This window comes from Xenopus tropicalis, chromosome 6 (genome assembly GCF_000004195.4).
Source record: "Xenopus tropicalis strain Nigerian chromosome 6, UCB_Xtro_10.0, whole genome shotgun sequence".
Lineage (NCBI taxonomy): Eukaryota > Metazoa > Chordata > Amphibia > Anura > Pipidae > Xenopus > Xenopus tropicalis.
In genome coordinates this window covers 57,204,621-57,232,345 of record NC_030682.2, presented here as the reverse complement: position 1 = coordinate 57,232,345, position 27,725 = coordinate 57,204,621, and the positions used below count along the sequence as shown (strand labels likewise).

Genomic DNA, 27,725 nt, shown 5'->3' with positions numbered 1-27,725 from the left:
TTGCCACGTGGCCAGTATTTTAACAGCCTAGACAATGTACTTGTTAGGTAATTTAAGCAGGGGCCTTATAGAATGTGCTTGGGATCTGTTATTATTACATATTGTTTTCATTTTATCATGTGCTTTTTGTGTGATTTATTATTGCTCTCAGTGTTTAACAAGAGCAATAGGGATGTTATTACTCACTGCCACTTCAGGCATAATTACGGTGCCCCTGATGATAAGAATAATAAAACTGTTATAAAAAACATTATATTTATTGATTCCACAATAAGTGATGTTTTAAAAGCTGTTTATAGGGTAAGAAAGGAGCAAAGCTATTATGAGGAATTAGGAAATGCGGCACTGTCTGACAGATAATCCTTACAAACAGTTTTAGGAGATAAAGATGAACACAATATATTCCACTGAATGGGGTCAAGCATTAAATATGACCTTATCATACCTCATTGTCATGCATATACCAGTGTAACTTCTCCTGAATGATGCCTGTAGGCATGTTTCTAATTTGTATATTTCAAACTCCTTGGTACATTTAGATCAGACTTCTCACATAACTAACCTTTATAGAATGATAATGTTACATTAAATTGTCATTTCTTATCAGAGAATCTTTCCTTTTGCCTATTCTTTGTTATTTTAGTTGTTTGGATAAAATTGCAGTTCTAAAGCATAAAAGCACAATGAATACACTATTTCCTTTGTTTTGTTAAATAAGAGATGTGTCATTTCATAAAATTTTATTGTTTTTATTTTTAAAATATATTTTAAAAGTAATATGAATTTGTAGTATGAGAGTTTACTGACATTTGTTATTCCACCCACATTCCTAATAAACTCATTTAAGGCCTCTTCAGGTTGCAGTGGCATATAATAGAATGCCATTTGATTACCTGCAAAATAGGTGTGATAATTTTTGTTACATTGGGATTGGATTACAGCTGGATTACCATCCTTTTTCCTTCTGTATCTCTATACAAAGACTTGGGGAATGGAGTCCATATACTACTGGGTAGCACCAGTAAATAAGAGCTGTCTTTTGAAATGGCAGAGGACAAACTGCTAATAGTGGATGCAGACTGTGGCTAAATCCACTACACAGGCCAAGGATTAGGGAATGCAGAGGCTGAGCCCAGCATACAAGCCAAAAGGTTAGGGCAGGCAGCAGGCAGAAGTATACAGCCCATTATGTAGGTATAGAGTATATAAGCCCGTATACAGACCAATGGTTAGGGCAAGCTGATGGCAGAGGCCAATATACAGGCCACAGGTTAGAACCAAGAAATTAGTAGAAGTAACAAAGACACAGGACCCAAGACAAGGTTTCAGAAACCAAGGCAGGGACTCAGGAACCAAGGCAAGCTCTCAGGAACCAAGGCAAGGATTTTGGAACATGGGCACTTGAGAGGAAACCAGCAACTACTTGTTAGAACTGTTTATAAGAGCAAACCAAACAAGGATAAATGAAGAAGCGTATTATGGTGGCATTATCAGTTGCATCACTTTTTTTTTTACTGCTTTTCCTGGGCAGAACACAGAATTTAGGGCTATAGCTGAGCTTATACTACATTTTGGTGAAAGAAAAATTAAGTGTCTTGCATAGACATCTGTCTGTCACTGTGCACACAGGGTGTATTAAGGCCCCAAAAATACACTTGAGCTTTTTTGGCCAAAATCCAGCAGAAGCATATAATACGCTCTCTAACATTAGCCAAAGGGTCCATTATCTTAATAATTGGCATAATGATGGTGGTCTATGAAAAGTCAGCCACTTGATAAAAGCCCTATATTTTTCAAAAACAATTAAAAAAACAATAGAGTTTCCCTAAAACAATTCCACTTTGGAGTTTCCCACAACCGAAATATAAAAATATTTGCTAGTTATATAACTGTGTTGCTTAGTTGAAAACCCCCCAAAAAGGATGATTCCTGGGGACAACGATCATTACTGACACTAAGATGACATCTCTTTTTTCAGATCTTTAAAAACATCAACAATGAAGAAACAACACAGGGGCAAGGAAGTCGCAGACTCATAAGTTTTACCTTGTCAGGTAAATGGTTTATATTCTAATCAACTATGAAATCATTAAGTAATTAAAAGAAAGCATTTTTCTGATTTTTTTTTTAATCCTAAAGGTGTTGTAAATGCAATATACCATTTTTCAACAACTTTCTCATATACATAAATATTTCAGAGTTTTTATTATTTTAAATATATGTGGAAATGTAACAGCTTGATGTATATGTCGGTACTTTTCTTTTTTCTGTACTGATAGTTTTGCAATGAAGTTACTCCATGTTTGGTCCTTGCAAGTGAAATCATTAGATTCCCAGTGTGTTATGGACTACTTTTTTTCTGCGCACTGGAAAGCTAATAAACTGTCTTGCAAAAACCAAACATTGAACTGCTTAAATTTCCCTGTTTGCCCTCTTTAGCTCAAGAAAAAAATGACTGTGCAAGGCATGGCGGGATATGGAGCCTTGGCTGAAGATAAACTGACTACTACTACATTGTTTCTATGGTACATGCAGTTAGAAGCAGAAGTGCAAGGAGTAGGAAAGGACAAGCTTGTATTATTTTTTAATAGAAATTAAATGTATATATATATATATATATATATATACACAGAATTAAATAAGCTTATTATTATATCAGATCTTTTAATTGCTGGCCCTCTATCTGTAAAAAGTAGAGGAAAGAACTAAAAGGTGATAAAGGACGCTCTAAACATATAAAAAGAGTTGAGTAACAAATAAAGAAGGACAAACTTCATTACAAAACAGGAGAAGAAGCACATCATATTCTATTTTTAGTGCCAATTTAGTTCAGTGCAGTAACCCATAGAAATCAGTCACACATTTACTTACTTATTCAGAGTGTGCTAGACTGATCAAAGCTAATTGCTGATTGGTTGCTACGGGGCACCTAAGTCACTATATGTGCTCTACTGAGCTGCAAATCCCACAGGCCTTATTCCTGTCCAGAGATCCAGTAGCATGTGAAAATCCCATATGAATTTTTGTGACTCTTGGCAGATTGTATTTTAAACTAATCCAAAGAAACTTAAAATTAAATTGTAGATTGGTACATATCTGCTAACTACACTTTTATACCAATGAGTTATTTTCCTTCCTTGAAAAGCTGAATATCATTTTAGATTTCAAAAAGCTAATAGATTTGTCTCTGCTGCAACTTTATAACATGCTACATGTCACATCTCATGTACAGTTATGCAACTTTGTTTCTAGATTTCCAAGCTCTGGGTTTAAAGAAAGGAATGTTCTTCAATCCGGATCCTTACCTGAAGATTTCAATCCAGCCTGGAAAGCATAGTATCTTCCCAGCCCTGCCTCACCATGGACAGGAGAAGAGATCAAAGATTGTATGCAACACTGTTAATCCTGTCTGGAAAAGAGAGGTAAATCCATATGTACCGGTACCTTCATCTGAAACAAGAGAAATGTATTCCATACTCTTTACTGTTTTGTCTAGATAATGCATATTACTTGAGAACACATACAAATATGCATGAAAATACCCAGATGAAATATTGAACCATCCAAATTTTTGTGTGAGTTTCATTTATTGCCATAAATAACACAACCATTCCAGGACTTAGACTGCTAATAAAATTCATGTAAAAATAAAGAAAAAACAAATAGCATTTTACCTAGAAAATTGTGCTAAATGAAATATATCCAGTAGGTGGCAGCATAACACTGGGTTACTTTCAAATTGGTGGCCTAAATCTTTTGAAGCTATTTAAATTACAAAAAACTTGACAAAGTTAAAAAAAATTAAAAAGCAATTGATTGATCCAATGAAAACATATTTCTTTTCTGCATCACAAATGTATATAATAATATTAATATAATAATTACAAATGCGCTAAAAGAATACTTACTCTAAAAGGAAAATTGGGTGTTTCATTTAGTCAGGTTATAGATTTTCTCTAGAAAAACAACATTGATAATAAAAGAGTATGTATAACTTATAATAAAGGGGTATTACACCAGGTTAGGGCAGTACTGCCACAGGCTCATTGGGGCTGGACCTTACAGTAATCCGAATTGGAAAAATTCCGATTGGAAACGAATATTTTGCGACTTTTTCGGTAATTTGGCGATTTTTTCGTATTTTTTGCGATTTTTTCGGCGTCTTTACGATTTTTGCGTAAAAACGCGAGTTTTTCGTAGCCATTACGAAAGTTGCGCAAAGTCGCGATTTTTTCATAGCGTTAACACTTAAAAGGCGCAAGTTTTACCGCTACGAAAAAATCGCGACTTTGCGCAACTTTCGTAATGGCTACGAAAAACTCGCGTTTTTACGCAAAAATCGTAAAGACGCCGAAAAAATCGCAAAAGATACGAAAAAAATCGCAAAATTACCGATCATTACGAAAAAAACGCAATCGGACGCATTCGGCCCGTTCGTGGGTTAGTAAATGTGCCCCTAGGTGTTCAGACTCTCCAAAGCACACGAACAACAGGTAATTTTGAGCTGGATACTAACTGAATAATCTTCATTTATATGTTATTACATTTTGGGCCCTTTTAGTAAATGATTCTTAGTTTTTTGGATTTTATGGTGTGACCCAGTATTGTCTGCAATTGCATGGTACAGGTAGTATATTCCCCTCAGTGCATAACGGTCCTTTACATTTACAAATATAACATTCACATAATATAATTATTGTTTTTTTGCCCTTGAATTTATATATTGTCTTGTGCATTATGTGAAAATTTGTCTTCAAACTGCATACGCATATAGAAAATGCAACCTACATACTGTGAGAAGGTTTTTAGAGATTTGTGGCTAAAGTCTTTTTTACCTGCTGACACATTATTATTGCAAGTGTTAACCTCAAATTACTCTGGAAGGGCTAAATTTGGTTTGTGGAAAACATCAAATGCGGTTTTGCTCAGGAATTCCCTCTCTCCCTAAACAGCTTTTAGGAAAATAGCTGATTTCATTGTAATGATAGGGAATAACCCCTACAGATTTCTCTTAAAGTACATACTTATCATTGCCAAATTATTGCAGATAAATGTTTAAAAAATTGAATATTGTTATTGTGTATAAAAGGGGCCTTGATGATTGAAGTGTTGTACCAACTTAGATACTTGCTCATGCACTGTCACTGTCAGAAGAGTAATAGGAAGTAGTGAGTCTGCTGAAAATGTAGCTTTTTCATAAGTAGGGTTCATTTTCAGTGGAATAAGCAGGTGTTAATGGGTCCAACATCAGCAATGTATTTTGGCCCTCTAACCTTTGGAAACATTGCTGTTTGTTACAACCAAAAGGGATGAATCCTACAAGTAAGCAGGGTATGATTTAGACTTCCTGGGCAAATTATCAAAGACAGTGGCTAGTTTGGTAGTCTACCTGCAGGGAGCAGGTAGTAGTAGTAGGAGAAGTAGGGAGGGGTTGAGGTGTTCCATCAATGGAATCTATGTTCCATAATTGGAATTTCTCTGGAGACCATGGTGAACTTTCAGCCTGGTTGTTTATATACAACATAGTAGAGTGAACTGGGTTTGCTGTACATGGCACAAGGTTCCCAGGCATGGCAGACAAAATTCCATGCATTCTGGGATATATTCCACACAAAAACAGTAGACTGTGGTAATGCTTATAAATAAGCCCATGTGAGTCTCAAGTTGAGCCCATTGCAGCCTTTCACAGATAAGAAATGAAAATTAAATCAGTTGGAATTTAGTCATCAGAACATTATGGGAGCTATAATTTAATAGCTGTAGAGCACCAGCTAGTAGTAATGTGTGGGTTATAAAAAACTCAACCTGAACCCGACCCCAACCACCAAATCCTTAACCTGCAAAATGTTGCCATTTTAGGACCCATATCTAACACAAAGTCACATATTTCTGCTCTGTACAATGCTTCTTCATGTGCCTTAAAGGAGAAGGAAAGGCTAATAAAGAGTTAATCTCAAGCTGCAGGCATACCTTCAGTTCTCTCAATAGTGCCCTTAAGTCTCCCCATATTTCTCCCGTTCAGATGATCAGAAGCCAAACAGGAAGAAAAAACGCTGAGCTGTGTAAAGAAAGTTCCCATAATGCCTCGCTCCTGCACCAAGAGCAAGACCCGTGTACATGCTCAGTTAGTTAAACTATGAGGAAGCTTCCTGCTGATTGGCTTAGATCCACATTCCTAAGGGGGGGGGGAGTGAATTCTTAGCATTCTTGAGAGAGGGGGAGCAGGAGAGAGCTGCGTGTCTCTGGCACAGGAAACTGACACACGCAGTTCACCCCCTCAGCCCTGGAGCTGAATTTTGCAAAAACTCTCCAACCGGGCTGGGGGGAGTTTTAATAAAAAAAAATCAAATATATAGGCACCCGAGGGCTGCCCCCTAAAAGCTGCCACCGCGTAGAAACAGGCCGTAGGGTGCCTGTATATTAATTCAGCCGTGTGTAAACCTGTGGGTCACACAAGTTGCAGCTTAACCTGAATGTCACTACTGGCTAGAGATTTAGAAGACATTACTCAGAATACAAGAGGACCCTGGCTAAGACTTATTTTCATATATTCATTTCCCAATATCCTAAGGTGCACACTGAAAATGCAATGCCAACCTGGAAAATTGCAACAAATCTTTTGACAGCAAACTCAGTGCAGCGTTTCTGTGAGTGCTTATGGCTGTATTTACATAGACCTTTCTGATAAAGCTTACTTAGTTTTTACCTTTCTTTCTCCTTTAAGGCTGATGCCACACCAGGCGTAGGGCTGATTTTTTCGGCAAGCGGAAAAACGCTTGCCGAAAATTCAGCCCTACGCCTGCTACTTGTGCCTGCACCCGAATGAATGAGATACGCTCGGGTGCAGGCACATGTAGCCGATATACGCATGAAAACGCGTGAGAATGCAAAGTCTCACATTTTCATGCGTATATCGGCTACATGTGCCTGCACCCGAGCGTATCTCATTCATTCGGGTGCAGGCACAAGTAGCAGGCGTAGGGCTGAATTTTCGGCAAGCGTTTTTCCGCTTGCCGAAAAAATCAGCCCTACGCCTGGTGTGGCATCAGCCTAAGACAGGGAAACTTCAGGGGTAGCGGAAGAGTGTACTTCCCTAGGCTGACCTGCACCCAACCAGAACCTGCAATGGCCACCCAAATTTAATCCTAACCCACCTGACCTAAGGATAAACCCAGTGCTGTATTTAGCTCCGGTGCCCCCCCCAGATGTGGAAGTGATGTCATGTACAGTGTGTATGTGACATCACTTCAGGTCATGTGTGACGTCACAACAGTGCAGCGACACGCAGTTCACCCCCTCAGCCCTGGAGCTGGATTTTGCAAAAACTCTCCAACCGGGCTTGGGGGAGTTTTAATAAAAAAAATCAAATATATAGGCACCCGAGGGCTGCCCCCTAAAAGCTGTCACCGCGTAGAAACAGGCCCTAGGGGGCCTGTATATTAATTCAGCTGTGGGTCAACCTGTGGGTCACACAAGTTGCAGCTTAACCTGAATGTCACTAACGGCTAGAGATTTACAAGACATTGCTCAGAATAGAAGAGGACCCTGGCTAAGACTTATTTTCATATATTCATTTCCTGATATCCTAAGGTGCACACTGAAAATGCAATGCTAACCTGGAAAATTGCAACAGAAAAGAAATAAAATAGCTATAAAACTGTTTATCAGTTGTGAAGATCAGCTTTAATAGTAGGAAATATTGTTGAGATTGACCTTTAGAATTGCTGTCACCGCTTGTTATCCTGAGAACTTAGCGGCTGTGGGTTGAGACCAGGATCTTTCCCGTAATTACTTAACTATTTAGACTCATGCATCATATTTTCCTGTGGTATTAGCTATAACTCTCACTTGATCAGCAGAGCAGCTTCATTTCACTGTAAAAGGTTGATTAAAATAAATGTATATTTTTTCTCAAGCTGCTGTATAATTAATTTATTTTACTTAGTATACGTCAGAGTCCAAATTTATAACAATTTGCAACCAATATTTTTACATTTAGTAAGGGCTGACTTGCCTTAATGGTTCTACCGACCCAGCTGCAAATTTATCAAAGTTCATAATATCATTTTACAGCATGCGTGAACTGAACTTGACAGAGTTATCAGGCACACGCTAGCTTAAAGCTAGAACCATTAAGGCAAGTCAGCCCTTACAGACACATGGCACTACAAACTGCCATAAGGATCTGGATTTAAAGGAGAAGGAAAGGCATTTTGGTATTTTATTGCCTATAGATTAGCCACATTTGTGCAAGTTAGAATGCTATATTTATTCTGCATAATGCTTTACCATACCTCTCTAAACAGCCATAGAAGCTCCCTCTGTTTGTTTACGATAGTAGCTGCCATTTTAGCTTGGTCTGAATTCACTTGCCTGCCTGCACACTGCTTCTGGAACAGCTCTAAGCTCAATTTACACAGCAGAGAAAGATGGGGACAAGATAGGAGGGGAAGGAGGAGAACAGAGGGGGAGAGTAGCCCTAAAGGATTTTTCTAAGAGCAGGAAGTCTGACACAGAAGATCATGTATACAGAATGAAAGAAAAGAAATGTGGTGTTTCTTTTCACTGAGGACTCAGAGCAGCAGTTCTGTGAGTGCTTATGGCTGTATTTACATTTCTGAACTTTCTGATAAAGCTTACTTAGTTTTTACCTTTCTGTTTCCTTCATTAAAATAATGCAATTTCAAGTACCAATGTAGAAGAAAGTTTAATGTGCATTTTATGTTTAGAACTATCCACTTTCCAGTGTTGCTGTAATGCTTATAGAATATTAGCCAACCAACGGTTTAATACTGTATCTTTCTATACAGTATCCTGTTCAGCCGGTAAATATGACATGTGGTTACCTCGTATTGTTTCCTCTAGCTTTTCAGTTTTGTCTCCCTTCCAACTGACGTATTGGAAATTGAAGTAAAGGATAAATTTGCCAAAAGCCGTCCAATCATCAAACGATTTTTGGGAAAGCTCTCTATGCCAGTACAGCGCCTGCTGGAAAGGCATGCAATTGGGTAAGTGTCAATCATAATGTCACTGAGAGAGTTGTAACCCCTGCTTTTATGCAGTACATTATATATATATTTAAAAACTAAAAAATGCTAATTGGCTCATCACAATTAATTATAATACAAAATGCCCTATTTGGGTAGAAAATGTTTTCAATTTTTTCTTGCTGGGTGTCATTAGTAACTCCTAAGGCATATATAGTGCTCACCGAAGGTGAGTAGTGTTATAAATAAAAAAAATAATTTTTTTGTTTATTCATTTACCTCTTGTTTTAGTTTTGTTTTAATTTGTCGTTGCTTTTGCTCGTCTGTATTGCATTGTTTGACGTGTTTTGCTTATGAGTGTCATAGAAATGTGAGGTAACCCCAGATATTCCTCATATACCAAACTAGAATGCCCATAATGGACTTAAATGAGGTTTATATTGCTGATGTTATATGTTGCACTATATCTGTTTTTTTCTGTGCCTTTGAAATATTGTTTTATAACAGTCTTCATTCTTCAATAAAGTTTATTGTTAAGAGCTATTTAAGCTGCAGGTAGAAGAGTAGTAGTGGCCATTTTAGCAGTGGCTAGGACAGGGAAAAAAATATGTGTAGAGAGTTGGTAAAAAGGGTGCCATCTGTGTGGGTCAGAAACCAGCTACTGAAAATTGCAACCCTGATAACTTCATAAACTGCTTTTATTGCAGGTTCAATACAGTGAGGTTCTGCTTGTTATTTGCTTCCCTAACATAGTATTTATATTTTAGACCATTTACCTCAACTGGAGGAATGTGTCCTGGCTACAAAATGAAGTGTACATAGGGATAGAAAACATTAAAAATGAATAAATAGGTATAGATATACAGCGATTAAATGCCATGTTTTTGCCCAATAGAGATTACTATATAAGTGGATGGCTAAAATACAGGCCCAAATAGGAGGGCAAAGTGCACACAGGTTTGAGAACTGACCCTTAAGTACCAACACTGAAGACTTTAGTGTTAAAAGGTAGGATCTTAGTTTACGTTTGAGAAAATAGAGAGAATTTCCTACAGAAATATTTAGAGATGGAATTTCGAAGGTCAGAAGCAGCAAGATAGGTGTTTGCTATCTTTTTTTCACAAGCAGCCATTAAAGGCATTTTACCAGGGGATGAACAGGTTCCCTCTTAGAAGAGAGCAAGATGATTTTGGCAGCAGATTTTAAAATGAATTGGAGGGGAGAAAGGTGGGAGTCTGGAGTCCAGAAGAATAAGAATAGAGTGTAACTTGGCCTTAACAGTCTGAAGATCATTTGTACCTGTACATAATGCCGTGTCATTGGAATGGGCAGGTTGAAAGCCCGACTGTAGAGGATCCAGCAAATAATGGGTACAGAAAAAGCCAGTAATATGAGAAAAGGTGAGATTTTAAGAGGCTAGCAGTGAGAAAGAAACAGGGTGGTAATTGAATAGCCAGGCTGAATCTACTGTATCTATTTTAAGAATGGGCTTGACACAGGCATATTTGCAGAAAGAGGGGAATGTACCAAAAGCTAGAGAGGAATTAAATATATAAGTAACAAGTGGAACAACAGCAGGGGCACACTATTAATAATGGTTAGGGCATAGGATCATGTGAGCAAGAATAAATGGAGAGGACATGAAAAGTTGAGAAATTAGTTGACACTCATTTTTTGTGTATATCTACTTTGCCTTTGAGGAAAATTTTCATTTGTTTGGTGGGGGATAAAAAAAAGAGAGCTGAATATGAAAAACAAGATTTATGGATTAGATTATAGATTATTGTAATTATTGTGTTATTGTGAGTGTACTATAGTAACCTTGTAGTCCGGGAGAGGGCAGAATTGAGTTGAAGCATGGTATGAGAAACTTGTAATGGAAGATATTCGCTTTTATACTCTATCTCAACAAATGCGCTCTGCGGATCATGAGCAATAGTGTAGGTATCACGTTTGTGAGAATAAGTAATTTATTACTAGGATCCCCAGCAGCCACAGGGTCTGCTTCCTCTATAGTTACACCTCCAGGGATTTCTCCCAGCTAGCTCCTTTGACATATACCGGGTGGTAAACTGGAATAAATAGAAAATCTCTTGTTGTCATGTAGGGGGTAACCTTTGCATGTATTTTGACCATGTAATAAAAAGGTTGTAACTTGATATTCTCTATTAACAGTAGCTTCCAGCCAATCCATATGATAGGCAAAGTCAAGCTTTGTAAGCATCATCAAGTGATGGGGGTATATCTGATTTCCAACAGTACAATACCATTTAGCCATTCTTTAGTTAAAGCTCACCCAGAAGTCCCTACTGATAAGGCCTACAAATAACTCTGGGTAAGGAGGGAATTTTGTGCATGCATCTGTCTTGTAGTGGCTGTTGGGCATTAACAGAAATGCTTAAGGCTGAAAGTCAAACTTCTGCTTAGAGACGCTGCCTTTTTGTCGTGACAGGCAGATAATGATAACGTTGGCCATTGAAATAAGGTAGACAAACAGCTGTGGTCAAAATACCCATATGCCACAAATTTAAATCAGACCCTTCATTCATTCAAATTCAACACAAATGCTTTTTGTACTCCATTTGCAGAGATCGTGTTGTGAGTTACACCTTAGGTCGCAGACTTCCTACAGATCACGTCAGTGGACAACTGCAGTTCCGATTTGAAATAACATCATCCATTCACCCTGGTGCAGTAACTTTAAGATATTCATTTTTCTTTTAGATATACTTTTTAATTATTCTTTTCTTTTTCTCTTTTATTTGTTCTTTTGTTCTTTGATTCATAATACTATTAGCAGAGGTTAAAAAACACCAATATCTACAAGAACATCTTTAAAAAAAAAAAGAAAGAAAGAAGTCCAAAAGAGTTATGCACTAAGTTTGCCTAGGTGCAGCACCCATAGCAACCAATCAGCAGGTAGCATATACTGGTCACCTGTTTAAAAGAAAACATCTTATTGGCTGCTATAGGTTACCACTCCTGGGCAAACTAAGAACCTTTTCAAATATTTTCTCTTTTAAAATAATGTCTCTTTTAAAGCCAGGAGTTGAGAGAAAAAGAGGAATAGAGGGGTGGGCTAGAAAAAGCTAGTGGTCATGGTTGGCATGGACATCAAATCGAGTCGTAAGGTCATAGGCCTTCATTTGTTTAACTCCAGGGGCATGTTTTGCATAAGGCAAGGTAAATACCTAAATTACCTCTGACCATGAAATTAACTTTTCGTTCTTTAAGTCATAAGTGTGCTCATGCTGTGTCTTGGTTAAACTTCCAGTTTTAAATTGGAGGCTTCATGTTTAGCAGTAAGGGAAATCCCTAGCTTGCCTAGCCTGATTTCCCACCCCTAGTAAAAATCCCCCTTGTGTAATGTGTGTGTGTGTAGAGTGTTAAATATACAGGGTAAAGGAGAAGTAATAATAAAAGTGGGTGCAGGGCAAGGTTTTCTTAAGTTGAATTTGAAATGGTGTTGCTTCTTCCAGGAGCCAGTTAGTCTAAATCTTAGTGAAGGGGTGTCTGTATATATCTTCAAGTCATCTACATACAAGTAATACTTAAAGCATAATGAGTGGGTAAGTTTCTCAAAGTGATAGCATGCAGGCAGACCAAAGTAGGTCAAATACAGAACCTTAAGGGTAGTGGCACACGTGGATATTAGTCGCCCGCGATAAACCTTCACTATTGCGGGCAACTAATCTCCCTGACATGCCAACTCACCGGAAAGAATGTAAATCGCCAGTGGGTGGCATACGAAGTTTCCTTGCAAGGCATCTTCGGCAACTATGCGTATACCATCCCACCGGCAATTTACATTCTTGTGAATAGTCTCCCTGTGTGCCACTGCCCTAAGGCAACCTCACAATAAGCTAAACTGGCACAGAATTTTGTTAGATACTGATTGATTATGGATAGCAAGGGTTCTGTTCTTGGTTTTTAAAGGGAATGGTGGACAATACCAAATGCAAAGAATATAGAGCAAGAAGGATACAATTATAGAAGTGTGCTGGCCTTGGCAAACTGCTGATCATTTGCAATATAACTTTACATAAGTTCTGAACCTATTTCTCCATTTATTGGGGAAAAAATAATTAAACTCTTAAATGGAAAAACTTTGCATGGACAAGAATAAAAAATGTGTGATTTCAAATACTTTGTTAAACACTTTGCACTTTGAATTTTAATTGTGCATAGTGTACTTTTAAGGTGTGCTTGATGCCTAGATGTCATCACTCCCAGCTCTTGAATTTTCATGCGATACCTGGGAGCAACTGGGGTAAACTTCCCTGTGGGTAGATTCTTTTCTCCCCTGCAGAAATATTGCTGTATAAATGTCTATTTATAATGTTACAAATAAAAAAATTCCTATTGTAATATTGTGGTACATTTAAGCCTTGATATTTACAGAACACTTGATTTAATCATTTATTTGATGTGCTGGTTCTGTTTTTTTATTTCAGTTATTTAGTAATTACTGCTATGAAATTAATGAGAATCATTTCTTATTTGTATCCTTGTTACATGTATTCTTTTAGATGATGAAGAGATCTCAGTGTCTTCAGACACAGTGCCAGGTACAGCTTCTGCCAGTCCACTTCACAACACAAATGAGGAGACCCCTATTGAATCACAGAGAAGAGCTTCGGTTGCAACTGAATGTTCCTCTCAAGAATTGCCAAATGAATGTATTTCTGCAAATGGTCATGACAAGAACTCAGCAAGTGGCAGCAGGTCCACCAGTCAAAACAGCTTGCACAAAAACATCACAGGAAGTGCCATGGCAAATGCGTCTGGAGCAGAACTTACAGAAAACTTGGATTCTGGCCAAGCTGAGATGACTTTACCTGTTGACTTCATAGATTCTGTTCAGGAGCAAGCAGCGTGTGTTGATTCTGAAGCCAAATTAGAGAACATTGTAGTTTCTGTTGCTGCTGCTGCTGCTGCTGGGCAAAATGAAAATCCAGAGATCCTGGATGTAGATGAAGAAAATATGTTACTTGAAGCCAGTAAAGATCAAGAGAAAGCACCAGAGGAACCAGAGGGAGGGTGTCCCTTACCAGATGGTGAACCAAAACTTAGAAATACGGTAAAAAGGAAAAACAGGCCTTGTTCATTGCCAGTGTCAGAGCTGGAGACAGTCATCGCATCAGCATGTGGAGAGCCTGAAACCCCTCGCACACATTACATTAGGATTCATAATTTACTCCATAGTCTGCCTTCAGCACAGATGTCAGGTGATGGAGATGAGGAAGAGCAAAACAGTGTTGATCTTGATGAAGAATCCACAGTTAAGGAAACTTCAGAAAAAGATATTGTTAGTGAAACTGAAACTGTTGCTCCTGATCCTTCATCTGAAGTTGTCATTGATGAAAATGATGATGTTGAAAACAGCAGGAGCCCTTTACCTCTTGATAGCACGAGTCCTCATCTCCCTTCCTGTAACCATAATTGCCTGGATGTGGAGTTGCTTAGAACAGAAAGTGAAAGTGACTCAAGTGCTAGGGTCCATGGAGACCACGAGTGTGACACTTGTGACACATCTTGTTACAGCACATCCTGTTACAGCACATCCTGCTACAGCACCTCATGTTATAGCCCCTCATGCTATGATAGTCACAACCGCTTTTCCAGTCACACCCGCTTCTCTTCAGTGGACAGTGCTAGAATGTCTGAAAGTACTGTCTTTTCTTCCCAGGATGATGAGGAGGATGAGAACAGTGCTTTTGAATCTATGCCAGATTCAAATCAAAGCCCAGAGCCTGAAAGAGACCAGGCTGATGGTTCTAATCAATGGTCTGATGATACCTCTGGTCAAAGTGTTAATTCAGAAAGGACTCTTGGTGTCCTGGAATCTCCTGTAGCTGGGCCAAGCAATAGAACAGAAGGTTAGATTTAATCTATTCATGGATCTTCATTGTTTTCATTATATTCCGTAGTTGTTAAAAATAAGTCTACAGCAATGTAATAAATACATGGAGGTACAGTTGAAAACTTTTTGTGTATGGTGACAGTCCTACTGTAAACTAGAAAAGTGACGTGGAGCTTCTTGACTATGTAAGGCCATAGGGCCTCTGTAATATCAGGGATTTCTAAGTAAATCTCTATACCTATAAATTGGTATATGGGTATGGTTAATCTATATAGTTGCACATGCATTATAATACACACATATATATATTATATATATAGATAATATATACAGATAATGTGTAATGGCAACACACGCTAAACAAAGCACATGATAGTCCAGTTGCTTCTACAGGGAAATATATCAATACAAGGATTCTTCTTAACAAGGGGAAACATTTTTGTGGTGTTAGTTGATGTTTCGGTCCTGTCTAGATGTATTGAAAAGAGGTCCTTTGGGCAGGATCTAAATGTGCACCATCACCAATACATTTTTGCACTTGTTTTTAATTCAATGAGTGTTTCATTACTCTTGTATTGATAGATATAGTAAATAATTTACCCCCTATTGTAAAATATAATGATATTATAAGTCACAGAGGAGCTCCACGATCATATAAAGAATTTATATTTATATATATATATATATATATATATATATATATATATATATATATATATACATGTATATATATTACGGAAAACAGGACAGTTGGGTGGTATGCATTTACCATGGCAGCAAATCAACTGTTTGGATTGAAGGTTAAGATTTTTTTGTACAGGAAAAGAAAAAATAAATTAACAATAAGAATAAAAATGTACAGAGCATAACTTCTTGGGTGCTTATGTCAGATCCCCAGATATAACAAGACATAAATTCAGGGTTGGCCCCCCTCAAGGTGCCCCCGCCAGCTGCATCACCCACACCTCCCGCAGGGCCCCCCTAACATCCTGCAGGGGCCCCCACGACCACCCCGAAGTCCTCCCCTGAGCACTCATAAGTGAAACATGTCAGGGGAGGACATCGCCGGCCAGGGGAAGCAGACCAGGGCCCGGGCCACATTAGTGTCACCTAGAACAATATATTTATTCTGCAGAAACCATACCTGAGTAAATAGCTTTTTAGAAGCTCTCTCTGTTTGCTTAATATAGCAGCTGCCATTTTAAGTAGCTTCCTTCCTGCAGTCTAGTTAGAGCTGAGATCATACATTCCTAAGGGAGGGGGAGGGAGTTCTTAGCATTCTGATGGGAGCAGGAGAGGGGAGAGAGGAGAGAACTACGAAGACTCTGGCCACAAAAATTAAGGATGTTTCTGAGAGAAGAAGTCAGACACTGGAACATCATGTTTACAAAAAAAGAGACTAGAAATCCTGTAGTTTTTTTTTATAGAAAACTCAGTGCAGCATTACTGTGAGTGATTTTGGTTGTATTTACATAGACCTTTCTGATAAAGCTTACTTTTTTTTACCTTTACTTCTCCTTTAAAGCTTTATAAACAATGCAGCTCACTTAGCAAGGGACCACTTAATGCAACAAATAACTATGTTTTTTAGCTACAATGCATTGTTTTCTTTCAGAAAACATGAGTGGGATCCATTTTATTCCCTTTTGACCACACTTTCATGTTTAACCTATTTGACTTTATAAAATTGCACAGTACAATGGACCTTAAGTGATCTTTTTTTTTTTTTTTTTTTTGGCTGTGCTTCTGCAATTGTTGGATGGACCATCATTTTATGGAGACATAATGAGGCTCATTTATTAACATTCTGATTTCAGTGGAACACGAATTTCCACTAAAACCTTGAATGTCGAGTCATTTATTTTAAGATGGAAATCTCTAATTTTTCATTTTTGCAAGACGTTTTGTATGAACTTGCCCCCCAAAAACCTCTAAAACAACTAATTAAATAAAGATTGTTACACTTTGCTTAGGACAGCTCCCACTGACTTCTACATAACCTCAACAGCTTTTAGACGGTGTAGTTTTGTTTTATTTTTCATGGTTTTTTTTCACTTCATAAACCACAAATTTTCAAGTTTTTGTGTAGCTAGTAAAATCCACAATTTTAACCACGAAAGACCGCAATTAATAAAAACAAAAATATATGGACATTACTAAATGGGCCCCATTGTGTTTTTAATCTTTTTTAGATCATTATGTACTGTTGTAAAATATTTTAGATTGTGTGCTGTGGAACAGAATTTAGTCCCTGTATTTTTCTTGATACATGATTAGTTATGATAAAACTGGGTTATTTTGAAAATTAAAAAGCATGCCAAAATATCTCTACAGGGTAATTATGCAGAACGAATAAATGTATATGTGGATGACATTTTGTACCATTCCTTCTGTAGGGGATTGTACCTTACCTAACACCACTCCGTCTGTAACTCAGCTACCATCTCTGAGGGCAGATCATCACCACTATCCAACTATTGATGAACCTCTTCCACCAAGTAAGTTATATAAATTCTCCCTACATTTGTTTGGTAAGCAGTGGCAACAGCTTGAAAAGGCCAGGGCCAAAACTAGGGGTAGGCAGAAGAGACAAGGGCCTAGGGTGAAACTAGTGGTTGGGGAGGGGTGCAAAATCGAGCATTAAAAAAAAAGTTTGAGGGATAAAAAGAAAGGGGTTAAGGTAAGAACATGAAGCTTCGCACCTTCTACAGGCAATCCTGAATACTGACCTCTGACCATAGAGGTAAGGAAGAAGAGAATCAGCAGTGTAGTAGTGTGAGTGAAGCACAACAGGTCAGGTTGGTAATGAGGAGGGGGGAGATACATTCCATAAGTTGAGAGCTTGGTGGGGATTGACATCACTGGAGGGCTGCCTTGAGTGCCTGAATATCTCTAAAATTACTCTGTACAGCCCCCTAATAACATACCTTTCTCCCTGCATCCAGGTTCCTTTTGTTTCTCTGTCACAACCAGTTCAACTACAGCTCTTTTACTGACTTCCTTGTCTAGAGGGAAGCTCCGCCCCTTTTGCTTTTTGAGCACTCCTTCTCTCTCCAACTATGATGAAGCCAGCAGTGAAAACTTTTGCTCATGGAGGCCACTATTTTATTGTTATTGTTACTTCTTATTACTTATCTCTCTATTCAAACCCACTCCTTTTCATATTCCAGTTTCTCATCTTAACCACTGTCTGTTTGCTAGGGTAATTGGAGAGATGATGAATATAAAGCTATATTAATAAAAAAGGAAGACCAATTTCAGATTGTCTCAGAATAGCACTTTCTACAAAATACTAAGGCTGATGCCACACCAGGCGTAGGGCTGATTTTTTCGGCAAGCGGAAAAACGCTTGCCGAAAATTCAGCCCTACGCCTGCTACTTGTGCCTGCACCCGAATGAATGGGATACGCTCGGGTGCAGGCACATGTAGCCGATATACGCAAGAAAACGCGAGACTTTGCATTCTCACGCGTTTTCGTGCGTATATCGGCTACATGTGCCTGCACCCGAGCGTATTCCATTCATTCGGGTGCAGGCACAAGTAGCAGGCGTAGGGCTGAATTTTCGGCAAGCGTTTTTCCGCTTGCCGAAAAAATCAGCCCTACGCCTGGTGTGGCATCAGCCTAAAAGTTCATTTAAAAGTGAACAATAGGTGACCAGCAAATTCTACCTACTGATTGGGGTTGCTATAGGTTATTGCACCTAAACAAACTTAGTGCATATTATTACATAACCCCTAAAGTAGTATAAATAAAATTTTGAGACGTGTACTCCATACTGCCGCTGGGTGCCAAAGACCTTTATAATACATTACACTGTTTTTCAGTCTTTGCGCATAAACGGTGGTTTTCTTTGCAGTAATATGTGACACAGGCAAAATGCAGTACATCTTTAGGATAGTGACTCTGATTTCCATTGTGTAAATGGGGTTTTCATAATGAGTAATAAAAACTCCTTGTGTGATTATGTGTGTATAAATACATGATTGTGATTTGTACACAATGATAAACTCCCCATACTACTCATTTTCATGAATGGTATTGCTATTTTTAACCTAGACTGGGAAGCTCGTATTGACAGTCATGGAAGAGTTTTTTATGTAGACCATGTCAATCGAACCACAACGTGGCAGCGTCCAACAACAGCAGCAACACCAGATGGTATAAGCAGATCTGGATCTATCCAACAGATGGAGCAACTGAACCGCAGGTTGGTATATCCACTTCTTCATTGCTATTGTTTCATAGAATTCTGTTCTCAGCATAAAGTTAAGGGAAACAAAAAGTCTAAAATTAAATGTAGTGTCAGAAATTAAATAAGTAGGGGGCGAGTGTTATCGGGGGGAGGGTGTGGGAGCTTTGTATTAACACAGGCCAGTTGAGATGGTGGGGTATATAAAATGAGAAATACATTGCTGGTGCAATGGCGGGGACTCTAGACCATACCTCCTTGTTTTGCCTACCCCTACTCTGGGCCCTCGTCCTCCCACTGCCACCCCATCACCACACCCCCCCCTCCACTGCAGCACAGTAAAAAAAAGCACAGTAAATTCTGCAAATTGTAGTACAGGTACGAGACCTGTTATCCAGAATGCTCAGGACCTGGGGTCTTCCAGATAAGGGATCTTTCCATAATTGGGATCTCCGTACCTTATATCTACTAAAAAATCAATAAAACATTAATTAAACCCCACAGGGGGTTTTGCACCCAATAAGGATTACGGTATTTACATTTTAGTTGGGATCAATTACAAGGTACTGTTTTTACTACAGAGAAAAAGGAAATCAATTTTTAAATTCTATAATATTTGATAAAAATGGGAGACGGACTTTCCGTAATTTGGAGCTTTCTGGATAATGGGTTTCTGGTTTAAGGGATTCCATACCTGTATATGCAATCTGAGCAAGTAAAAAAGTGTGGCTGAGGGCAGTTGCATCACTGTTTTATATATATTTACATAATATTACTGAGCAAAGAATGATATATGACTTTATCATGCATCATCCTAGTACTTTTTCATAACTGTGGCTGTGAATTAGTGGAAAATATTTAAATTATTTATTTTATATTTTCATTTTTAAATTTCACACAGCTGCAACTTTTTGTCCATATGGCTGCAGTATATCGATGTCATAAGAGACCCTGTGACAAGGGGGAACCAACAAAATTAGAATCGCTCTGTAAAACAGATATATTTCAAAGCATTCCAGTGGAAATTTGCAAAAAGGAGCACTTTATTTATTGGTCTTATGTTTGAAATACAACCTTTTGATATAGATGTGGATAAAGAGCACTTGTATGCCTAGAGTGAATGTTGCTTATGTTTCCATCAGTTAAACTCCATCATATTTAAACATAATTATGAAAAGTATAATTTCTTATTTTATGCTTTATTAAATGCTAAAGAATTGAGCCATTCTAAATTTCACAGAATCCACTAGCCAGTAGAGCTCCAGATTAATATGAATGATAGACTAGAACATAGAAGGCCTATGGCACAAGTAAGGTTGACAACTTTTATGGAAGAAAATACCATATCCTATAACTCTGGGTGCCCAGTGGAGAAATTATGCGCTGCAAAAACCTGCATTTTGCAATGTAAGATTTTATGTAACAATGATGCTACATTTAAACTTTGAAGTATATTTTGGTGCATATTATGCTTATAATGATAATTATGTTTTCAGTAAGAAGTTGTATTACACACACTGCTGCAAACTATAAAATCTTTTTTATTTTGAGAGATGAGCTGCTCAAAATAATGTTGAACACACACATCTCCCCAAGTGTTGCGAAGCTCTGTGTCTACTTAATAGTGACTGGAATAGCACCCTGTGATGTGATCTGTCAGGTACTCTTCAGGCCTGCCCAGCATTCTGCAACCAACTAAACGGACAGTTTAATGTTATGGCTTCAAATGAATAAGATCTTACCCTCTAGAGAACAAAGTTTTATATGAAGGTGTTTTTATACTTCTTCAATTTGGATTTCTTTTTAAAAGGGTCATTACTAAATACGAAGAATGAGATAAAATAAGATAATCATAATGAAATGGAATTTATCTTCTACCTAGATGCACCTGCCCCATCTCCTTGCCATTATTAAGGTATTTGTGCCTTCAAAGCATATTAACTTATGTATATTTTTTTTTAATAAAGGTATCAGAATATCCAGAGGACTATTGCAACAGAAAGAACAGAAGAAGATTCTTTAGGTCGTAATGACAGGGCACCCGGAGTTGGTGATTCGGAGACAGATCTGTCTCAGCCAAACACAGGTTAGATATTTATTATTCTATAAATTTGGTTTGTTTAAAATGACCCCCACTGACTCTGTCAGCAACAGGTTAATAAGCAGGCACATAAATCAAGCCTTATACACAGATGTACACAAGTACAATATGCCAACAATAAAAGGAGACATGGGGTTTATGATTATTGATAGCATCCTCTGGTAGGAAGTAAGCTAGTTTTGTAAATATATATACATTCACATGTACCAAAATATTTTCACTGTGCCATGTGGACCAGATGGTCACTGATAATTAGGTTGGAAGGGGGTTTGATTAATCTGTGTGTGTGTTTTCCTGTTTATAGTAAATCTTGCTAGTGTTTTAAGTATTTACAGATGGTTAATATAGTACTATGATCAACACAATATACACTTGCTTCACTCAATGGCTAAGCTTCTATTTGTCATTACATCCACCAATGTACGGACCCTTCATATTGCTGTAGGTATTAATCAAAGAAAAAGTATTGTGTGTAAGTAAGCAACTAGTACCAGCATATTAATATGTAATCACTTTAGTGCTTTAGGCTCTGGAAAAAGGAAGGGATTGCTACAGAAGTATTAAAAGGATTGGTGGTAGGAAAGAGCATATTCCAAAATAATAGACTTAGGAAGTGATTAAAAGACATATATTACTTGATGCCTATGCAGGGGTGTTCTGGTAGTAAGTGCTTCCCTGAGGCGGCCTAGTGGATGCCGCCCCATCTGCAACAGCACTCTCTGCACTAGAAAAGCCAAAATTCCAACTAAAAAATCATAATAAAATAATTTCAGCTTTTGAAGTTACCAGGACTGCTTTCCTGGTAACTTGCCGGGTTCTGCCGGCTGAAGTGAGTTTCTCAAATTGCTTTCTGGCAGCAGCAACCCTGTGCCTAATTTTCCTGAATTCTTCAGAAAAGTTTTTAGATTTAATAAAACAAATAAGTATAAAGTACAGTTTATACAGGATACAATCAGTAATGCAGTGATTCCCAACCAGAGGCCCATGAGCAACATGTTGCTCACCAACCCTTTGGATGTTGATCCCAGCGGCCTTAAAGCAGGTGTTTATTTTTGAATTTCTGGCTTGGGGGCAAGTTTTGGTTGCATAAAAAAAACAGTGTAATTGCCAAACAGAGCCTTCTGTAGGCTTCCAGTCAACATAGGGGCTATCAAATAGGCAATAATAGCTCTCACTGGCACCTCCAGGAACATTTTTCATGCTTAAGTTGCTCTCCAAAACTTTATCCATTTGATTGTGACTCACAGGTATAAAAGGTTGGGGATCCCTGCAGTAGTGTAATAAATCGGCTACACTCAAGGATGGGCTCTGCCAGCTAAATGGGCATTGGATTTTCACTGCATTCATCTTAATGTCCTTATTTATATTTATATTTTTGTATAAGCAGATTGCACTTGCACAGTTACCCTTAGCAACCAGTAGGATCTTTGCTTTCATTTTCTAGACTATTAAAATCTAAATTAAAGCAAATTGCTGATTGCTTTTGGCAACCATATCTTTGTGTGCAGTAAACCATGTTTCATGGGTCATCTTACATAAAAATAGAATTAGAATAGACAGAACTTACTTTATATATGTTTTGTTGCATTATAATGATTTTATTCTCATAGCTTTCTTTAGGGTGGTTGCCAAACCCTTTTTCTGCTGAAAGTCATACTGACACATAGAGAAGCCATTTATTCAGGGGGTTTTACACAAATACAACTTTTATTCATTTTGCAATATCCTACAGATTTATATGGTTATGGTGATTACAATATGCGTATATTTATGAATGAGAGCACAGATGTACATAAAATAAAAGCTTTCCCTTTAGATGATCAATGCTACTTTCTCTTTTATGTGACCCAGGGCAGCACCCACCTGTGTGGATATTTATGGCAGAAATCTGCAACAATTATGTCCCTCTTAACATCAAAGTAACAAACTGTGAGACTGTGGCTATATAAATTGAAGGTCTACTTACTAGTAACATGTTACATTTATTTTCTTTTCCTAAATTTTCATGGTACTTACAGAATATTTTTTTTCTTTTCTTTCACAGAGTTACGAAGAGAGGGATCCCTAACACCCATAAATTCCCAGAAAATTACGTTACTGCTACAATCCCCAGCTGTCAAGTTTATAACCAACCCAGAGTTTTTTACTATACTGCATGCAAACTATGTAAGTATAATGGTTTCACTTGATCTCTCTACATCCTGTTTCCTATAGGAGGCATATGCTTTCCATTTCCAACACAAACAAGAAAGCTGATGTATCAAAACAATTTGCCCTGATTATTATAATTCAACTTGTTTGCTTAGGCTCAACCATTACAAGCTGTCCAGGTCAAGGGCATAGCCTCGATCCATGGGGGGTGGGGGTGGCTTAGAGCAAGAGCAGCAGCTGGAAAAAATATTCAGCTGAGTATATTGATGTCTATTGCATACTGAAACACAGAGGTAAGATAATGTGCTAATAGATTAAATATGTATCTGCATTAAAAACTAAAAACAAATACAAAACATAACCTTTCGTTTTTGTAGACAAACTTAGCATTGTTCTAAGTATTTGCTGCCAGAATGTTTTTCCCTTTGTTATTTTTGTTTGTAATTTTTTTTATTTGTTAGCATACAATTAATCCATAAAAATATAAATAAAATAGCGCCACCGTGTTTTTTTACATACGCACATTCTGCCTTCACACAATTATGCCTTTTTAATCTCATTAATAAGACTGTGTGGCTCTAAATACATAATAAAGAAAATAATTAATATATTTTTTACAATATACACTCACCTAAAGGATTATTAGGAACACCATACTAATACCCTTCTCTGACCTCTAGCATCAATAAGGCATTTTCGCCCACAGGACTGCCGCATACTGGATGTTTTTCCCTTTTCACGCCATTCTTTGTAAACCCTAGAAATGGTTGTGCGTGAAAATCCCAGTAACTGAGCAGATTGTGAAATACTCATACTGGCACCAACGCTCAAAATTGCTTAAATCACCTTTCTTTCCCATTCTGACATTCAGTTTGGAGTTCAGGAGATTGTCTTGACCAGGACCACACCCCTAAATGCATTGAAGCAACTGCCATGTGATTGGTTGATTAGATAATTGCATTAATGAGAAATTGAACAGGTGTTCCTAATAAACCTTTAGGTGAGTGTATATTGTAAATTTACCGGTATCCAGTAATCCAGTTATCCAGAAAGTTCTGAATTATGGAAAGGCCATCTCCCATAGACTCCATTTCAATCAAATAATTCAGATTTTTATAAATAATTTACTATTCTGTATAATAACAAAACAGTTCCTTATACTTGGACCTGGGGTTTCCAGATAAGGGGTCTTTCTGTAATTTGGATCTCCATATCTTAAGTCTACTAAAAAATCATGTAAACATTAAATAAACGCCATTGTTTTGCCTCCAATATGTGTTACTTATATCTTAATTGGCATTAAATACAAGGTTCTGTTTTATTATTACAAAGAAAAATCTGATTAATTTGATTAAAAAATACTTAAAATTCATGGTTAAGCACTCCTTGAACACATGGCCAATGGGGAAGGGCAGCTGGGTGGGCACGGGGAATCCTTTTTATGGAGAACAGATATCGGACACATTTTAAGAATGTGTAAAACTCTCATGGATGTTGCACTATGAGTCCAAATACATTTGGTATAGGTTGGCATAAGTGGGGATTTATTGTACTTACAGGGCTTCCTACATCTGTCCCCAGTAACAAGTGAATGTGTTTGGTGAACATGCAAGGTGTGATAAGGCAAACCTTCATCAGACATTACTGTCAGATTTATGCCACACTTGGGATTTTTGGCAAAGGGAATACTTAACCCAGCCTGATACACCTTGGGTTGCATGGGCTTTTTGGGGGGGGAGAAACACAGGGCCACTGCTGGGCTCATGTAGAAAACTACTACTGCCTCCTATAGAAGTATATAAGAAACACTCCGCATACAGAAGATGCTCATACTGACAAACAGACCACTCCAGAAACAAGCGATATTATGCTCACCACTCCTGGGAGTGCAATTCTAAATATATTACAGTACACACAGGAAAATATATATATTTATTTGCAGCACAGTTCATTTTACCACATTAATACAAACTATAACTTTTTAATGTGATTTACAGTATATCCATATTATACTATATGAGCCTATATCTGGCTTTTTTTCAGGCCAACGGAGATTTGGCAAAAAGTGCAATTTATTTCAGAAAATCCTTTATAATTTGGTTTAATAACATGATGTTGTATTACTTTGCTATACTCAGAGTGCCTACCGAGTTTTTACAAACAGCACCTGCTTGAAGCACATGGTTCTGAAAATCCGAAGGGATGCAAGGAACTTTGAACGCTACCAGCATAACAGGGACTTGGTGAACTTTATTAACATGTTTGCCGACACCCGGCTAGAGTTGCCACGAGGATGGGAGATCAAAACTGACCAACAAGGAAAGGTATGACTGCAAAGACAGGATATATGTAAACTGAACAAAGAGTAGAGGTTAATGAGCCCCAGTGTAATATCTTGCTAACAGAACCTGTTTATCAGACATATTGGAATAATACTGGAACCCCAGTAATTTCCATAGTTTACTTTCCTGATTGTGAAGTACATTGATATCGAATGTATTTGGATATGGAAAATGTATTTGGAATTTCAGTGTGCTTCAGTGAGTTTCAGTGTTATCTTTTCTTTTCCAGTCTTTCTTTGTAGACCACAACAGTCGAGCAACAACATTTATTGACCCAAGAATTCCACTTCAAAATGGGCGCCTTCCAAATCACCTGACACACAGACAGCACCTTCAAAGGCTTAGAAGTTATAGCGCTGGAGAGGTAATGTTGGAAGCAAGCTACCCATCAAATTATTTTTTTCTGAAATGGATACAGACGCTCAAAATAAACTGCACAATTACAGCTAAGAAAATCAGTAGCTCATATTGCAGTAATCCAAGCACTTGGCAATGAAGGGGGTTCTTTATGATGCAGGCAGTGAGGTTGTAGAATGCCCTGCTGTTTGAGGTTGGCAGATTCTATTAATGCCTTTAAGAATGGCTTTTGTTATTAATAGTGGCAATTGCAATGGCATTATCAATTTCTTTTTGGAAATGTTAGTTCCAGTGTTTTCTCGTTGCTCCTAAACAGGCAGCTAACTTGCACTTAGTGAATGGCACACTAAAGTTGTTGATTCATGGCACCCCTGTGCCAAAATTCTAGTATTCTAATAAAATCCCTTAAAGGACATGTAAATCCCACACACAAAAATGTAATCAGTGAACAGCCTCTTTGAAATCTTTCTATACCTGCCACACTGGTTGTCCAGAGGTTAATAGTAAGGCTGCAGCATCTCCTTAATCACTTAGATTTCCTTCTCCTGTAACCCACTCAGCCCCCTCCCTCAGGAACTTGCTTTGATTTCTGGCTTGTGGGCATGCTCAGTTGTTCTAAGCTCAGATTACTAAACACGCCCCCCAGTCTAGCAGCCAGTGAAGAGATGGCATTGCTGGTTCCTATAGAAACTCAGTTCTAGCTGTCTGCTTCAAATTTTTTCTCCCAACCAATTCTCCTGAGCTCAACTTTACCATTACAGTGCTCAAACAAAGCAGAACTGTTATCAAAGACAGTTGTGCCTGTGTGAGCCTGTATTCTTGCTGAAATGTATGCTGAATAAGGGTCAGTGTGTGTGTGTATGCTGTTTGCGGATTTAAATGTATCCAATTATGTATCAGAGGGAAAATGGCCACTGGTTGAAAGCTGCTATGTGCTTTAGGAAAATGTGATGGTGCTGGCAAGCGGAGGGGATATATACAGTACAAATGGTGCCATTTGGGTGGGGGAGACATGCCCAACAGATATACATTGTAGGCAAATGTAGGCTTTACATGTCCTTTAAAAGAAGCTATTTATCAATATATATATATATATATATATATATACACATTATTTATCATTTAGGAAATATATGCCCTTGTTGACTCAACTGCATGTAACAGATGAAGCACAAAGTAGAGCAGTCTGTAATAAATAATTAATAATACGTCTACATTGGAAAGTCATTTTAGGGATTTTATTACAATCTGTACTCTTTAGGGAGTGATTTTGCAGCCTTTTAAAACCACTGGTTTTACAAGAAGTTGGAACATTTGTATATTTTTCTTTTTCAGGCTTCAGAAGTCTCCAGAAATAGGGGAGCTTCTTTATTAGCCAGACCTGGCCATAGTTTAGTCACAGCAGTTCGAAACCAGCATCAACATGAAGCTGTACCTCTAGGTGAGTAATTATTTGTCTTCTTTGTAAAATGAAATTGTAGTTAAAATCATGATATATATAATGTTACCACTATTAATGTTGAGCACAATAGCCATGTGTTTTTCCTACAGTGCAGCTTTTTTCCCCCTAGAATTCCAGTGTCATTGTGCTTGCAAAGGGGCAATTGTCTTGATGAGATTGCAATACATCTACCACAATTGTATCCAATTCGCCAAATTTAATGTAGCTGTGCATGCATTTCATCACAAATTGGACATTGAATTGTGTTGAAGTCCATTTTCAGGATTGGACT

General features: G+C 37.8%; 1 protein-coding gene across 3 annotated transcripts in view; it reads left to right on the top strand.

Moving 5' to 3' along the window:
- hecw1 (HECT, C2 and WW domain containing E3 ubiquitin protein ligase 1) overlaps positions 1-27,725 on the top strand; it is a 129,975-nt gene that overhangs the window by 81,424 nt on the left and 20,826 nt on the right. For all 3 annotated transcript variants that reach the window (XM_018094564.2, XM_018094565.2, NM_001130278.1), the window contains 12 exons: positions 1,979-2,054; positions 3,253-3,422; positions 8,866-9,008; positions 11,576-11,676; positions 13,517-14,866; positions 17,247-17,348; positions 18,909-19,059; positions 21,009-21,127; positions 23,187-23,308; positions 25,432-25,617; positions 25,865-25,999; positions 27,328-27,433. In XM_018094564.2, coding sequence (XP_017950053.1) covers positions 1,979-2,054; positions 3,253-3,422; positions 8,866-9,008; positions 11,576-11,676; positions 13,517-14,866; positions 17,247-17,348; positions 18,909-19,059; positions 21,009-21,127; positions 23,187-23,308; positions 25,432-25,617; positions 25,865-25,999; positions 27,328-27,433 — 2,761 coding nt within the window. The remainder of the gene's footprint in view (positions 1-1,978; positions 2,055-3,252; positions 3,423-8,865; positions 9,009-11,575; positions 11,677-13,516; positions 14,867-17,246; positions 17,349-18,908; positions 19,060-21,008; positions 21,128-23,186; positions 23,309-25,431; positions 25,618-25,864; positions 26,000-27,327; positions 27,434-27,725) is intronic.